Genomic DNA, 17,382 nt, shown 5'->3' on the forward strand with positions numbered 1-17,382 from the left:
ATTTGACATGTGTAAACATATTTTATGTAACTGGCATGAATAAACTATTGATTGATTGATTGATATCCAAGGCCCTTGACTGTGTGGATCATAGAATACTGCTGGCTAAGCTAAAGTGCTATGGGTTTCATGGCATTAGCCTGTCTTGGTTGTCCTCTTATCTGAGAAGGCATACTCAGGTCACTGTGTTCAATGACATAGAGTCACAAGCTTTGGAGATTCAATCTAGCGTACCTAAGGGATCGGTTCTTGGCACAATGATATTTTTAATTTACATTAATGACCTAACTAGAATCAAGACTGCTGATTCTAGTTAATGCATCTGACCAGATTGAGATGTAGTCCTTTCAATAAGTTTCCTACATAACAATAAAATGGTTCACTACAGGAGTTAGACCCAGTTTCTTTTAGTGCCCCTAACTGAACCCTTCACGATAGTATTACATGACTTTCTACTGCCTACTGGTTTGATGTATTCTGCAAAACTTCTGTAGTCAGTTCATTTACAACCAGTACTTTATGCTCATGAATAACAGGTTCCTGTTTCATGGTCGAGGTGTGGTTTGATCCAGTAAGCCATTTTACCAGTTCTTTTATGTTACAGAATGTTTTTAAATTTGAGGTGATATCTTTTTGTGTTACTATTCACAATCTAGACACTATTTGGATGGGGCTTGCGGGGCATAGACCTTTATAATATTTCTGCTAACTGATCGAACTAGATCAGATAAATATAGACAAGTCAGTTGATGCCGTTTTTAGATGACACAACAGCTCTTTAAAGGAATAAAAGTTTGCAGGATTTAAAGCTGAAGCTGTCCAAAGTGAAGTTCAATTTAAGCAGACGGTTCAGTGCAAATAAACTTAGCCTGAACATCAAGAAAACAAAAGAAATGCTTTTTTTCATCGGGCAATGTGGAGGGTAGTACAATTGGGTAGAGAGGTGATACAATGGTTCAGATGTGGTGAGGTTCCTGGGCATCTTTTTAAATCCTAATCTGATCTTTGATAAGGATGTGGATTGTGTTGCAAGTAAGTTTAGAGATTCAATTCCTGAGACTCAAAAAATCCCATATTCAGAATTGGTGAAGATGGCGCTGTTGATGTAAGCTACGGCTTAATATCGCTCTGTAATAATTTTCTTTGAAATAAAGTAGTTGAAGTAAAGAAATATTTACTATTTTATACTTAAAAGTGTTTGCAGTAGGATTGTTGTGGTTTTTCCAGTGCTACCTTAGAAAGATTAGTATTTTTTATTAATTCGGTGATTTTTTGTTTACGTGCTTAACTGTCATCATGGTTCTGACAATCGCAGACATCCGTGAAATTAAAAGCCTTATAACTAATATGTTTAGTGAGAAATTTTTGGAAGAAATAGCAGATAAAGTAACCACTATGATTGAAAAGAAAATTCAACACCGATACAAGGAACAGGAAAAATGGATATCGTCCTTAGAAGAAAAACTAATTAAGGTTAATGAGGATAATTTGATGCCCAGGAGCAGCAAAGTCGCAACAAAAATCCACCCATATTTGGAATCCCGTCAGCTGAAGGTGAAAACCCGGAAATATTAAATAGCAAAATACTAAAATTATTTAATTCTGATATGAAGATTAACATATCAAACAATGCCATAAAAAAATGCCACCGAATCACTTCTAAGATTCCGATAAATAGACCACAGGCAGTGTTAGTGCGGTTTTCGAGCAACGAAGCTAAACTATCGGTGCTAAAATTGAGAAAACTTCTGAACGGTAAACAAATCCAAATTAAGGAAGATTTGACCAGAAGTCGGCTTGATTTATTTATAAGTGCCGTAAATAAATTTACTTATAAATATTCGCGAATATATAACGGCAATGTTTATGTAAAAATTGGTGATAAGATCTCTAGAATTAGCAATGTTATTGAGTTAATGCAGTTAAATAAATAACCACTTTATGGATATTTTTGTATTTGGTGAGTTAAAGTTGAGATTAGTTACTTATCTTTTAGATATTTAACTTTTAATTTGCTACTAACCATTATGAAATTATAATAGTATTATTTTTATTTCTTTTTTATATTATGGTTCTTTTAATATAAAGAAGAAATAAAAATATATATAATATAAAAATTTTTAATTTTTTTTTTACTTTTTTATTTTTGTAAAAGTAAGAAAATTCTATGTATTTTTGTAGTAATTTTTTTCTTTTTATTTCTTTATCTTTACGTAACCAAGTAGTAAGCGATTTATTAGGTTTAAACTTATTGCTTTTCTAAAAAACTTTACAGATTAAGGAACATATAACATATACTTTGTCTAACTCCTTTTCCCACTATCCCTATTTAATTTCCTTATTTTATATCTATTCTTTGTACCATTGCAAATAAAAAAAAAATGTTTTCATGTGCCCATATTAATGCCTAATAAGATTTTTGACTAATAACTTTAACTCTTTTAAAAATCATGTGGCGAACTTTCAGTATGATGTAATTGGTGTCTCTACATGCGGATATCAATAATGAAATCATCAAGTTAGATAACTCTATAACATTATACGCCAAGATCGGTTTTTGGGCCGAGAGGATGGGGTTGCAGTATATTGTAAAAGTACTTTTGATTATCGTGTTTTGCTTCAGGAATCCATAGCATTTCTTGAGTATGTTTGGATTGAAATTAAAGTGGCAAACAAATCCTTATTGGCAACTTATATCACCCACCCAAAGGCGATTTAAACTTATTTTACTCTCATTTAGACACCATTTTAGTCGATTTTTATGCAGTGTATGATTCTGTCTTTTTACTTGGTGATTTTAACATTAATGTTTTAGGTTTAAATAAAAGTTGTCCCTTATTAGAACTTACAGAGAGAGGTTCATGGCTTAAAGCAAATTATAACTGATCCGACAAGAGTGTCAAATTTTACTGTCTTTAATTGATCTTATTTTTTCGAATGTAGATTTAATTAAGGATTGTGGGGTAAGAGATGTTGAGATATCAGACCACTTGCTTGTTTACTGTAATATAGAAATTAAAACTTCAAAACCCCCTAATATAAATTTTGCATATCGTAATTTACATAATGTGGACCGGGCTAAATTTATACCTGACATAGAGCTAATACCATACTCTCACGAGATGTGTGTGGTAGATACAGACAAAAAAATTGATTTTTTAAATCAATCTATACTGATAAATATCGATCTGCATGCTCCTTAAAAGTAAATCATAAAACCTTCCTGCCCATGGATAACGCCAAATATAAGATTAATGCAGAAACTTCGTAAGAGAGCATTAAACAAATGTAGACAAAGCAAATCCGGGGATGATTGGAATACATACAAACAATTTACAATGTTACTACGAGTGCAATAAGAGCTGAAAAAAATGCATATTTAAATTTTAAATTTGCAAATTGTAATAATAAAGAACTTTGGTGTAAATTAAAAAATATTGATCTTACTAAAAAATCAAATGCTCACCTCCCTTTGCACTTACAAGACGTCGAAAAACCTAATTGCTTTTTTACCAGCATAAATAATGAAAATAATAAAACTGATGATGAAAGAAAGAAAGAAAGAACGAAAGAAAGAAAGAAAGAAGGAAAGTAAGAAAGAAAGAAAGAAAGAAAGAAAGAAAGAAAGAAAGAAAGAAAAGAAAGAAAGAAAGAGAGAAAGAAAGAAAGAAAGAAAGAAAGAAAGAAAGAAAGAAAGAAAGAAAGAAAGAAAGAAAGAAAGAAAGAAAGAAAGAAAGAAAGAAAGAAAGAAAGAAAGAAAGAAAGAAAGAAAGAAAGAAAGAAAGAAAGAAAGAAAATGTGCTGTATTACATAAGACAAAACAAAATCTTGTGTACAAGCATCCTAAAATTCCAAATTCACTTTAAATTTCAAATAAACATAACATCTAAAACATTTTACCATAAAATTTACACACATTACCAAAATTAATTATAACAAAACAGATTGAAAAAATTAAAAAAAAGCATCTTTTTGATAAATTTGATTAAAAAATAAGTAAATCTGTCAATAAAACAGAATTTAGAGGAAGTAAATAAAATATTTAATAGGAAACAAAACTAAAACACTAAAAATGATGTCAGAGCACAGGTCAAAAGGTATCATTAAAAAAATCGTCAAGGCTATAATATGCCCTGGATAATAAAAGTGATTTTAATTGCTTTTTGAATTTCTTAACTTCTAAAATTTGTCTGATACATAGAGGAACATGGTTGTAAATTTTTTTGCTAAGGTATATAAGTGAGTTCTTGGTGAGGGAGGATGTAGGGATTGGTAAGGGAAAATCGTTAACCTGGCGAGTCATATGACCAGTGTTAGAGGGAGGTTTAGGACATTTATGAATAAGAGTAGCTGTTTCTAAGATAAAAAGAGAAAAAAGAGTTAGGATTTTTTGAGATATAAAGTGAGGCTTACAAGAATCTCTTAACCCAGCGGAACATAGGTATCTAACTGCCTTTTTTTGAATCACAAAAATTATGTTACTCTCACGAGATGTGTTATGTTTAATAATCCCTTGTTGCTTAAACCCCAAAAAGGCAAGCCATAATGAAGATGGGACTCAATAAGAGAAAAGTACACTGAATTTGCAACTACTCCTCCCAGCTCATGCCCCGCCATTCTTACTGCAAAGCATCCAGAGGATAATTTTGATGCAAGATTTAGGATATGATCTTCGAAAGCGAAGGCGACCATCAATGGTAATACCAAGGAACTTACAGCTTTCTTTGTATTGCAAGGGGGAGTTTTCACTAAACATAAGGCCTTGAAGGTCACACTTAAATCCCATAATAAAGGTTTTGCCCACATTAAATACAAGCCTGTTTGCAGCACACCACTCCGATAAAAACTCTCAAGATCCTTAAAACCTGGGCTCTAACATTATCAGAATCTCTATGATTCCATAAAATAGCGGTATCATCAGCAAACTGAACCACTTTGCCCTGCAGTTTTAATGAACCCAAATCATTACATAGAGCAAAAATAATAGTGGTCCTAACACTGAACCCTGAGGTACTCCAGTTTTAAGGTATCTGGAATCGGATAAACATCCAGATACTGTAACTCTTTGGGTACGATTAGACAGATAGGATTCCAGCCATTGCAATGCCACACCTCTAAAGTCATAATTATTGAGCTTATTCAGCAGTATTCCACAATCTACACAATCAAATGCCTTGGATAAATCGCAAAACACGGCCGCCGCGGACTCTCCAGAATTTAAGGACACATAGACACTCTCCAAAAAGCGGAAAACGGCGTCATGAGTCCCTTTTCCTGTTTGAAATCCAAACTAATTTGCAGATAAAATACAATTATCTTGCAAAAAAGACAAAATTCTGATTTTTGCAAGTTTTTCAACTATCTTGGAGAGGGTAGACAATATAGAAATTGGACGGAAATTACAAGGCTCACTCAAATCTCCACCCTTATAAAGAGGGATAACCACTGCCTCTTTCAAACATGTTGGAAAGATGTCATTATGAAAGGAAGTGTTTATGGCAGAAGCTAAGGCACTCAATGCTGAGTCAGGCAAAAGGAGTAGTAATTTTGATGATATTCCATCAGCTCCCGCTGATTTATGGTTTTTTAAGCTTTTAATTGCATCTTCAACGTCAGTAAGGCTAACAGGATAAAAAAAAAAAGAATTTTGAACTGACACTTGTTGAATATAATGCAAAGGATCAATATTAGTATTCACATCCTTGAGCAATAAACGAGGAATATTACAGTAATAATCATTTAAACTATTTGGTCTTACTTCTGGTTCTGAAACTTTCTTGTAAGAATGCCTGAAGTCATTTATAATTGACCAACATTCTCTCTGCCTATTTGAGGACACATCCAAGTGGTCACTATAATATTTAACCTTTGCTGCTTTTATCGTCTTTCTGTATAGACTACGATATTTCTGATGATAAAGAATAATGTTTGCATTAGTTTTATACTTGCACAACTTAGCCAAAAAACGAAGGTTTTTAGCTGAAGTTCTGAGGCCTGCTGTGACCCATGGTTTTCTATTTTTCATTTTAAGCCTCTTTTTAGGAAAACACTGATTGATCTTGTCACATAGCACATGAAATAACAAAGTAAACGGGTCAGGAGCCATTTCAACTGCATTCCAATTAACCAAAGCTGTAGTAGAAGAAAAAGCATTGAAATTTGCTCTGCTGAAAATTTTTGCATCATTTGCAAAATTTGCTCTGATGAATTTGTCAATTTTTTTAAACAAAGCAGAATTTCTCCCAATGAATTTGATTTTAATTTGATTACTCAGGACGTGGTTGCTAACGTTTATTTGAATATATCTATTGTTTGGCAGTGTTGTCCCACGATAATTAATCCGCTTACCCACATTATAAATGTCTGCCTGGAAATAAAATATTTTCCTAAATTATGGAAGCTAATGTCATTCCTTTGCCTAAAATAAAAAACCTCACTGAATTTAATAATCTTCATATGTCGTCATATTCTTGGCCCATTGCTCTATACACTTTATAGATAACAGATTACAAAAATAATAAAATATTGTAAACACCATTACTATGCCGATGACACTCAAATTTATTTTTCGTTTAAACACACTAATGTTGCTCAAGCTAATCAAAAAATTAATACTGATCTTAGCAACTTACTGGCGGAAATTCAAAAGCTACATTTAAAAATCAACAGCTATTCTTTTCTGTAGCGATAGCCACAGAGCTGCTCTTTTGAGTAATTTAAAAATTCAACTTAAAAACATTAAACATTAACAAATTAATATTTAAAGAGCATATTACCCTCAAATTGAAAACTGGATATTCTGTTTTAGGATCAATTTCTTCCCATAGACGCTAAAGTGCCAACATTAAAACAATGATTTGCGATTCCCTTGTATTATCATCAACAATCTTCTGCGATACCATCTATGGGCCCTGTCTTCATTATTATGACTCATATAGAATACAGAAACTCCAAAACTCTTGCCTTAGGCTTATATTTGGCATAACAAGAAGAGAGCATATATCTCATAAGCTGAAGGACGCAGCATGGCTAAATATGGAAAATCGACGATTGCTGCATTCTGTTTGTTTTTTTTATAAGGTGCTTAAATGGGAAACTCCACCATATCTAGTCAGAAAGGTGACCTATCGAACAGATGTACACAATTTAAATAATAGAAGAAAAAATGTATTAACTGTTCCTTCTCACAACAAAGCGATTTTTAAAGTTATTTTCATATGTAATAGTGCACCTTGTAAATAAATTTAAAATATTAGACTTTTCGATGTCCGAAAACGCATTTAAAGCAAAATTTAAGCAGCATTTGTTCAACACATAAATTTTCTCTTTCTAAACTAATTTAAAAAAAACTATGAATATTTATTTCCAAATTAATATTAAATGATAAAACAAAAAAAAGTTTTTTTTTAATATTATACACAAAGATGGAATTTAAAATTGATATTATAGTTTAGCCTTCCCCTCTCCTCTTTCTATCCCATTCCGTTTTTAGGTATATGTTCCTGTTTATTTTTTTTGCATATGATTTTTAATACTAAGGCCTCAACAGAATTTGAAGGAACTTCTTGAAAATCACCCCTAAAAGTCTGAATATAGTGGCCTATTGGTCACTCACTTCCATTATAAGTATGTACAGTGGTGGCCAAAAGTATGGAAACTTTAAACTTTTTCAAAAAATGCAGAAAATATCGCAATGCGAAAACTCTCAAAAAATATAAATAAACAGCTTATCAGCAAATAAAGAAATTCCAATGGAGGTAAAGCAAAAGAATGTTGTTTATTAGTTTTGATGAAAGAGGAGTTACTTCTCTGTGGCCAAATGTATGGAAACCTTTAATCATAATAATTGTTTACTACAAGCTGTTTAACGGTACGATTTTGTTTGAGTGAAGACAGGCATCATGCCTAAGTGTAAATACTTATCTAGTGATTTAAAAAGTAAAATAGTTGAACTATACCAGAAGGGTTATAAACAAATTGAAATAAGTAAAAATTTAAACATTTAAACAAAAGGCACTGTTTCAAAAATAATTAAAAAATTTGAAGAGAGAGGAAATGTTTCGGTAGCCCACAAGCAAGGAAGACCAAGAAAGTTGTCCAAAACGGCTATGAAGGTAATGAAAAGAATATCGATGAACGACCCAAAGAAAACTTCTATAGATATTTCTGGAGAAATAAGTGAAATGGGGATTTCTGTGTCTGCTCGCACGGTCAGAAGAAGGCTAAATGAAGTGGGGCTTTTTGGAAGAGTTGCTGTAAAGAAACCACTAATATCAAAGAAAAATAAAAAGGATCGCTTGAAATTTGCACGAGATCATCTTACCTGGTCTCACCAAAATTGGAATACTGTATTGTTTAGTGACGAAAGTAAGTTTCAATTATTTGGGAGTGACGGGAGACGTTATGTCCGGCGACCAAAAGGTACAAGGTACAGCCACAAATACCAAATGCCTATGGTAAAACATGATGGTGGAAGCGTAATGGTGTGGGGTTGTTTCTCCCAATCAGGTGTTGGCCCCCTGGTTAAAATTGATGGAATAATGGACCGTTTTCTATACAAAGACATTAGAGAACAACATGTTGCCTTATGCTAAGGAGGAAATGCCATTGAGATGGTTATTGGATTACGTTTAATTTTAAATTAATATGTTAAGTTAGGTAATATATTATATATACTTTATCACAATATGAGTAACTTTATTATAGTTTCTGGTTTCTTAAAAAAATATACAAATTGAAAAAGTTTCCATACTTTTGGCCACCACTGTATGTAGATATAAATTATTACTATGTGTGTACAAAATTATATTGTTAAGGGTAACGAATAATATTCTTATTTTTCTTATTTACATTGAAATAACGTTCACTGTCTGTGTACTTCTGATTGTACTTTTTGCTTTTTGAGTGACTAATAAACGTTTTTATTATTATTATTATTATTATATCTCAACTACATTTTATTTTTTAATACACTTCCACAAATGAACTTAAACTTATAAATGAAGAATATTTTGGTACATTTAAAATACAAAAAACTTCTAGCTGATAGAGCTGTACATAGCTTTGATAAGTATTTACATGCAGAATTGCTAGCCCAGGCATAGCTTATGTACCTAGTGGAATATAATATATTTTTAAACATACTAAAGTCTCCACAGTATATAATTTCTCTTAAATTAGGTATGTTTCTTCTTGTACATTTTAAATGGGTATTTTTTGTATTTTAAACTTGTATATGTGTAAGATGTTTTAATTGTAATATTTTATTATATGAATTTTAGACTGTACCATTTATTGACAATTGTAAAAAAAAAATTTTGTAAGCATGAATAAACTTTACTTTACTTCAATTAGATTCTCGTATATCTCAAGAGTCATGTGCTAACTTGAAAGGCTGAGCTGTTTCACAAAAATTATTATTGAACAAAACAAAAAACCCAGATTTTTTTTCTTTTCAAACAAAAAAAAAAAAAAAAAAACATGCTTTATTGTTATTAACAAAGAAAAATTGTTCTAAACAAAGCTGCCTTAAATTACTACCACTAAACTTAACCACTACACCCCATACACACTCGAGTTCCAAAACAAACATCAGAAAAAAAATACATAAAAAGTAAATTAAATTCCATAATTATCTCCTCAAGTATAAGACAGCAAAGAATTGAAACCATACAAAAAAAATCAGATACTGTAAACTTACACTTAGGGAAAATTAGAATGTGTCGACGTAGTATTCATCCAGTGAATAGTAAAATTTTTTGGTCAAAAGTATTTTCAATTTACGTTTAAAAGTGTCAATACATGTTGCCTCCCTGATTCCACCTGGTAAACGATTGAAAATTTTGATTCCCTTGTAGAAAATAGATTTTTAAGTTAATGTGGAGGAGGGGATTGGGTGATTTAGATCGTTCACTTGAGTATCTTGGATTTGGGGTTATAAATTTAAAGCGATTTGCAAAAAGTAAGCAGGCCACTTCCTGAATGTAGAGGGAGAAGACAGTGTGTATGCCCAGCCTAACAAATAATGGGCGACAGGAATCTCTTGGTTTAGCCCCACAGATGTAACGTACAGCACGCTTCTGTAAAACAAGCAGCATTTGTAGAAGGTAGGCAGCTGCATTACCCCAGAAGCAAATGGCATACCTAAGGTGGGATTCAATTAATGAAAAATATACAGATCTTCCAAACTCCATGCCAAGCTCCAGGGTAGCCGCTCTGACTGCAAAACAACCTGCAGACACCTTTTTGCAAGTACGAGGATATGCTCTTCAAATCTGAGTTCTCTGTCAATGAATATACCCAAAAATTTTGTATTATCAAACTGCTGAACTACTGAATTAGAAAAAGGCACGTGGTCTAGAACACCCTTAAAACACAATAATTTGGTTTTTTGAGGATTTAGTGACAGCAAGTTTGATTCAAACCAGAGATTTACTGCTTGAAGATCAGTTGCTAATGTAGTTCGCAGAGTATCTGTGTCTGGGCTGTGCCAAAGAAGTGTGATATCATCGGCAAATTTCCCCCGTACAATAAGAATGGTAAGATCATTTATGTATAGCAGAAAAAGTATAGGCCCCAAAACTGAACCCTGAGGAACTCCCAAGGTGATAGGATGGTAATCAGAGTACTTAGATCCTACAAGCACTCGTTGCCGATCTTGCAGATAGGAAGCAAACCAAGAAGATGAAACTCCCCGAAAACCATAATGATGAAGCTTCCGCAGCAGAATCCTGTGGCAGACACAATCGAAAGCCTTCGATAAATCACAAAACACTGCCGCCGAAACTCCACCAGCATTTATCTGGGAGTAAAGCTCATGAAAAAAATTAAACATGGCATCACTGGTACTGGTATTTTTACGGAATCCAAATTGAAGTCTGGTGAGGATGTTTTTGGACTTTAAAAAGGACATTATTCAATTTTTAACCAGTTTTTCGATTACCTTTGATAGCGTAGACAAGAGAGAGATGGGACGAAAGTTGGAAGGATTATCAAGAGCTCCACCCTTGTGAATTGGGATAACTTTAGCTGATTTTAGGCAAGATGGAAATATCCCCTTGCTCCAAGAAAGGTTAATTGCGTCAACTAGTGCCTTTAGCGCCGGTTCTGTAAGGTTGAGAAAAATCTTAGCTGAAAGTTTGTCCAGTGGAATTTTTATTTTTTTCAGTATATAGAATATCCTTGAGTTCGTTTAGGTTTGTAGGTATAAAGAAGAAGGAATTTGGAACATGAATGGCTGGCATAAAGGAAAGAGGATCCACGGAAGACTTCAGGGCATTGTCTTGACTGCTTACCACAATTGTGACGAATATCATTAATAATTTTTCAACTCTTCTTATATTTGTTAGATGAACCACTTAAACGGTTGGAGTAGTAAGATTGCTTAGAGATTCTTATCAGACGACGATACAAGGCTCGGTAAGAATTGAAATAGTTATGAAAAACTGGAGAGTCAGTGAACTTTCTTATTGTGTGAAGAGATCTCAGATATCTTGAAGATACTTTCAAACCCCTCGTGAACCAAGATTTTATAGGTTTGGATTTCGGTTTGATTTTAATCATTGGGCAGGAAGCATCAAAGAGCTTAACAATTTTTGTGTGAAAGGAAGATAAATCGAAAATAGAATTCCAGGACTCAAGAGCTGAAAGTTGATGAAACTTATTAAAGTTATTAATACCAAAAATTCGACCATATCGCTGTGCAGATACATTACATTCCTTTTGTATATTTGCTATTTAACATAGTATAAACTCATGGTCTGATAAAGCAGAATTTGCAACTGTACACTCCAAGGAGTCATATGGAAAATTAGAACAAATATAGTCAATAGTGGAGCTTGTTGATTGTGTTATACGAGTAGAATCTTTTACATGCATATGTATATTAAATGCCCCCATTAGATGATCGAGGCGCAGAGTAAAGACAGAATTTTTATCATTAAATTTATCAATAAAGAGTGCTGCAAGTTCCTAGGAATTACCATTACATTTAGCTGGGAAATTATCTTCTGGATGTTTTGCAGTAAGAATGGCAAAACAAGAGCTGGGAGGGGTGGTTGCACGTTCAGTGTACTTTTCACTTATTGAATCTCATATTCGGTATGGCTTGCCTTTTTGGGGTTTAACCAATAAGGGGCTACTTAACATTGTCTTTGTTATTCAAAAAAAAGCAGTTAGATACCTGTGTTCTGCTAAGTTAAGAGATTCTTGCAACCCCTCTTCATTTCTGAAAAAATCCTAACTCTTTTTTCACTCTTTACCTTAAAAACAGCTGCTCTTATTCACAAAATTCCCAAACTACCCTCTGACACTGGCCATTTGACTGGTCGTGTAAATGATGTTCCCCTACCTATTCCTACTTCTTCCCTTACCAAAAACTCATTAATTTACATAAGTAAAAAAATTTACAATCATGTTCTTCTATGTGTTAGACATATATCGGATGTTAAGAAATTTAAAAGAGAATTAAAGACGCTTTTATTGGCTAAGGCATATTATAACCTGGATGACTTTTTTAATGATAGGTTTAGTAGTAATGGATTGTTTTATTTAGTTATCTTTAATTCAAGTATGTTCAAAAAGTTTTGTCTTCTTGTGTCAATTTTGTTCATTGTTTTGTTAATTTTTGAAATTGTATTTTTATTTTGTTTTTTTAGCTTGTAGAATGCTTGTAAGATTATTCTTACGTAATATAGCACATTTCCTTTCTTTCTTTCATTAAAGTTGATATTAAAGTCTCCTGTAAGAACTACATAAGCTGCCGATGGATTTTCAAAATTTTAAAAGTGCCTCTAATTTAAAAAAGAATTCGCTGCAGTCTCCTAGAGGAGATCTATAAATACAAATTACATATAAGTTTATGGATTTGAAGTAAATTACAGTAAATTCAAAAGTCATTTCCTTTAGGAGATGGTTAAATTTATCTACCTGTTAAAAAGAGTTGTGTTCTAAAAAGTTTTTACATAATAATATCATACATCCACCATGAGAATACAAACTCCGACAAAAACTAGACAAAATAACATAATTTGGTAGATCAATAAGCTCACCCGGTTTAAGCCAGTGCTCAGTAAGTAATAAAATACTAGGATAGTTTAAGTCATGCAAAAAAAGTGAAAGTTCACTAGTTTTATGTCGCAGAGATTGAATATTTAACATTAGAGTTAGTTAGCTTGGTAAAACATTAGATTGAATGTGTTTTGCATTTACATGATTGTTACTGTAGCTTGTACAATGGCGGCCAGCAAATTAAAAACGATACAATTTTTAATATTTTATGCTAAAATCATACGGTATATTTTCTATTTGCACATAAATGTTTTTATCACTTCATGTTAAGCTTGCACATGCATAAATATTTGGATTTGAAACAGGTTTGGAATCTGATATTTTAACAATTTAGAAATACATTGGACAGCTAAATAAAAACGATTCATCTTTTGTTTTTTTTTATCAATTTTTGTCGAATATGAATGTGTAGCATTTATTTATCATTTAGTTGGTGTCTCACTTAAGTAATACAAGGTCAATATAAAACAAACATTATGGGTAAAAAAAAGAGTTGTGACCCTGAAAAAAGACAAGTAATTTTAAATTTGATTCAAGAAGGGTATTCATACAGTAAAGTTGCAGCAATGCTAAAATGTTCCAAATTTATGGTTCATAATGCTATTAAACATTATAAAACTCACGGCACGGTTAGAAATGTACCTAGGAAGAAAAGGCCTAGAATAACAACCGCAAGAGAGGATAAGATTATGGTACGTTTAGCCATTTAACAGCAGTAGATATCAGACGTGAAATGTATGCACAAAACGATCCGAAGCCATCAGTAAGAACAATTCGCCGCCGACTTAATGAGTTTCAACTATTTGGAAGAGTTTCCCGAAAGAAGCCACTTGTCTCAAAGAAGAATCGTAAACTCCGATTGCAGTTCGCACGCGATCATTTGAGTTGGACCCTTACCCAATGGAAAAATATACTTTGGTCGGATGAAACAAAACTTAATCGCATCGGATCGGATGGTCGTACTTACGTACGAGGTGAGGAATTAAATCCAAGATTCACAAAATTAACTGTTAAACATGGAGGTGGTTCAATCATGATGTGGGGCTGCATGTCATGGTATGGAGTTGGACCAATTTATAAAATAGATGGAATTATGGATCAGGAAAAATACAAATCTATATTAGAAAATGTGATGCTTCCATATGCAGAAGAAAAATTACCTATTACGTTCAGTAAAGAGGTGGTTTGAACAAAACGTCGTTGATGTAATTGAATGGCCCTCGTGTAGTCCAGACATCAACCCGATAGAGAATCTGTGGAATGATCTTAAAAGAATAATTCAGCCAAAGCAATTTAAAAACATGGACGAACTAGTGAAAGGTGTTCAAGAAGCTTGGTATTCCATCCCAATTACTCGCTGTCAAACTTTAATAGAATCTATGCAAAGAAGATGTCTAGCAATAAAAGAAGCTAAAGGATATCCTACCAAATACTGATTTTTTTTGGTGTAAAATTAAAATATTGAATTCATTTTTTAATTTGTTGTCCATTAATTTTGTAAACATTTTTTTCCCTAGATTTTTGAATAGATTACTATTGATTTATGGTAGAATGTGTTTAATATGTCTAACCCTTATAAATAAATATCATTCGTAAAACTGCATAAAATGGTTTTCCAAAAAAATTAAATTTTGTGTCGTTTTTAATTAGCTGGCCGCCACAGTATGTCAACAATAGAGAGTTTACTATTCCCAAATGTTACATTGGACTGAAATGTTGACAGTCTTGGTGAAAATTGAATTTAATATTATTTAATTGACAAAAATCAATGAGATAATGTACCATGCTCTCCTTATTTATGTAATCGCCAACAATGGGTACAAGTGTAGGTCCATTTAGGGATTCAATGCATTTTGAGATTTCGCAATGTTGTGACGTTATAAATGAATTAAGTTCATCAAGATTTTAGTTCTTTCCTGCTTCTCCCGACTGTAACAGTAACTTTCCTTGGTGTCACTCTTGATGGTGGTTTAAGCTGGCTGAGTTATGTTGAAAAGTTGTCATCCAAATTGTCAAGGTGCATATTCCTTATCCATAATCTGTCTTACTGGGCACACTCTGGATTGCTTATTTCAGCTATTTTCATTCTATAATGACATACTGTCATTACTCTAATAACCCTTTTTACTCATTTGAGGAATTTCTTCACTCCACTGTGGCTTTTTAGGAGTATTGTGTTTTTCATGTTTAAATTGTGTTTCTGTTGAAGATGCTTTGTATTTGTTAGTTTAATGCTTGATTTGTAATACATTTTTTTCTGTATTTTGACTTGTATAAGAGTTTGTACTTTTTGGCATGAATAAATAAATAGTATTGATCAATTTGGCATCTTTTAGGCAGATTGTTACTTAAATCTTTATTATTTTCTTGAAGTTCTTTTTTGCTTATATAAAAAAATTTTGTAGATAAAAATACAGAGATTGGAGGACACAAAGTCAATGGCCTCAAATTATGTTTAGGTATGTTTTAAAAATGATTTACACATGTTTTGCCCTAAGGCATTGTCAGATCTAAAAGAAAAAAAGAGGCAAGTACAAAAACAACAATGCATAGACATAAATTACAATGTTAAGATATGACTTACCAGTAAAGCTATAAATTTGTACTAGGGTTGCCTTCTTTTTTCTTTTAGATCTGATGATGCCTTAGGGCAAAACATGTGTTATCATTTTTAAAAAATAAACATAAATTAAGACTTTGTGTCTCTCTAATCTCTGTATTTATATTATTAAGAGGTCTCTTTGTGAAAAATAGACTACTTTTTTGAATTTTGTATATAGTATGTTAAGTCTGTGGTAAATTTGCTGCATAATATTGTAATTTACATAATTATAAAGTGTGATTTTCTCTAGAAATAAATAATTTTCATGAACATAATTAATTTTTTATGCCTATTATTGAGAATGTTATTTTGTATTTACTTAAAGATGGAATATAGGTATTTACATCTTTGGTCTATATTCTTTATACTATAGTTACAGGAGATTTTGAAAGTTTGGCTTGTAGTCATCATTTAAGCTATTGATGCTATTTGCTTTCATAGATATTTCTTTCCTGATACAACAAGTTTGGTTTAATTTTTTTGATAAACTGCAAAATGATGCTATACCACCAACATACCATTATATAATACCACCAACTGCTTATTTTTACATTCAACATTAATTATACTCTCACGAGATGTGTCTTCTATTAAGAAAAAATGTATCTGCTTTTTTGTAGCAGGGGGGAGATGGAGTTTGAAAAAAATATTTTTATTTATGCATTTATTTTGCAACAAAATGCTCCATGGTAGAATTAAAATTATTTCATGAAATTTTAAGCAAAAATTAAAATAATTCTTAAAATAAAAAAATTGATTAATTAAAAGCAGTATTCAATTTCCAATCAAACAAAGATTGAGATCATTAACATTCTCAAACAAGAAAAAAATAAAAAGTAATTAAAAGTCAGCTGCAATATGTCTGTCTATTGGCTATAAATAAAAATTTAAAAGCTTAGATTAACTGTTTACAACCTATACTATGATATAAGCAATCAAAGTGAAGATCAATGATTAATGTTAAATAAAACTCATAATTGTGACAATCAGCTGATATGCATGACTGTTGTGTTTACGTTTTCACCATCACCCATCACCATCAGTAACAAAGAAAGGATACAGTTTAATAACATCAGTGTCCATACGTCTCTTGCCAGCACTAGGGGATGACATATTTCGTTCTCACAAAAACACTACCATTAGTGAAACTAAATAATTATGAATTATCGAATTTTTTTAACGCGTAATACGCCAAAAGATAAATTGTTTAAACGATTTAATCATTGATGACCCATCCACACAACACAATTTTAACTCTTTTCAACTTTTGTTTATTTGAGTCAGATGTCAGATTGTGAGATGACAGCAAGATTCATTCACAAAGAGGAGCAGCTAAATCTGGGAAATATATTAACATTGTTGCCACGCGCCCATCTCTTTGTATAGACAACTCACAACACAGTAGTTAAGATTGCTGCATATTTCGCCCGACAGCAAAAATTTGATTTATTTAAACTTCTTTCAATGGTTTGTATTCATTTTGTTAATTTTGAAATTAAAATCAAACAATTTACTCATTAAAAATGCAAACTAATAAAAGCTAATTTATTGTATGGCTTATCGAATGTGCGGCCACGAAAGGAATTCAGACAAATATTTTCGACGTTGCCAAGAGTTCAATTAGAAAATAAGAATTCAGATGGATGGGAAGTTACTTTAATTTGAAATTCAATGTTGTACAATCATTGAAAATGTAGACAAAATTTTCAGGA

At 32.1% G+C, this 17,382-nt stretch overlaps 1 protein-coding gene across 1 annotated transcript in view; it reads right to left on the reverse strand.

The window, feature by feature from the left end:
• The window catches only part of LOC126749010 (ubiquitin-conjugating enzyme E2 H), a 50,035-nt gene extending 32,901 nt beyond the window's left edge, over positions 1–17,134 (reverse strand). Inside the window, exon 1 of the mRNA XM_050458610.1 lies at positions 16,731–17,134. Coding sequence (XP_050314567.1) covers positions 16,731–16,783 — 53 coding nt within the window. The 5' untranslated portion in view covers positions 16,784–17,134. The remainder of the gene's footprint in view (positions 1–16,730) is intronic.
• Positions 17,135–17,382: the final 248 nt, after the last annotated feature.

This window comes from Anthonomus grandis, chromosome 22, assembly GCF_022605725.1.
Source record: "Anthonomus grandis grandis chromosome 22, icAntGran1.3, whole genome shotgun sequence".
NCBI classification, from domain to species: Eukaryota; Metazoa; Arthropoda; class Insecta; order Coleoptera; family Curculionidae; genus Anthonomus; species Anthonomus grandis.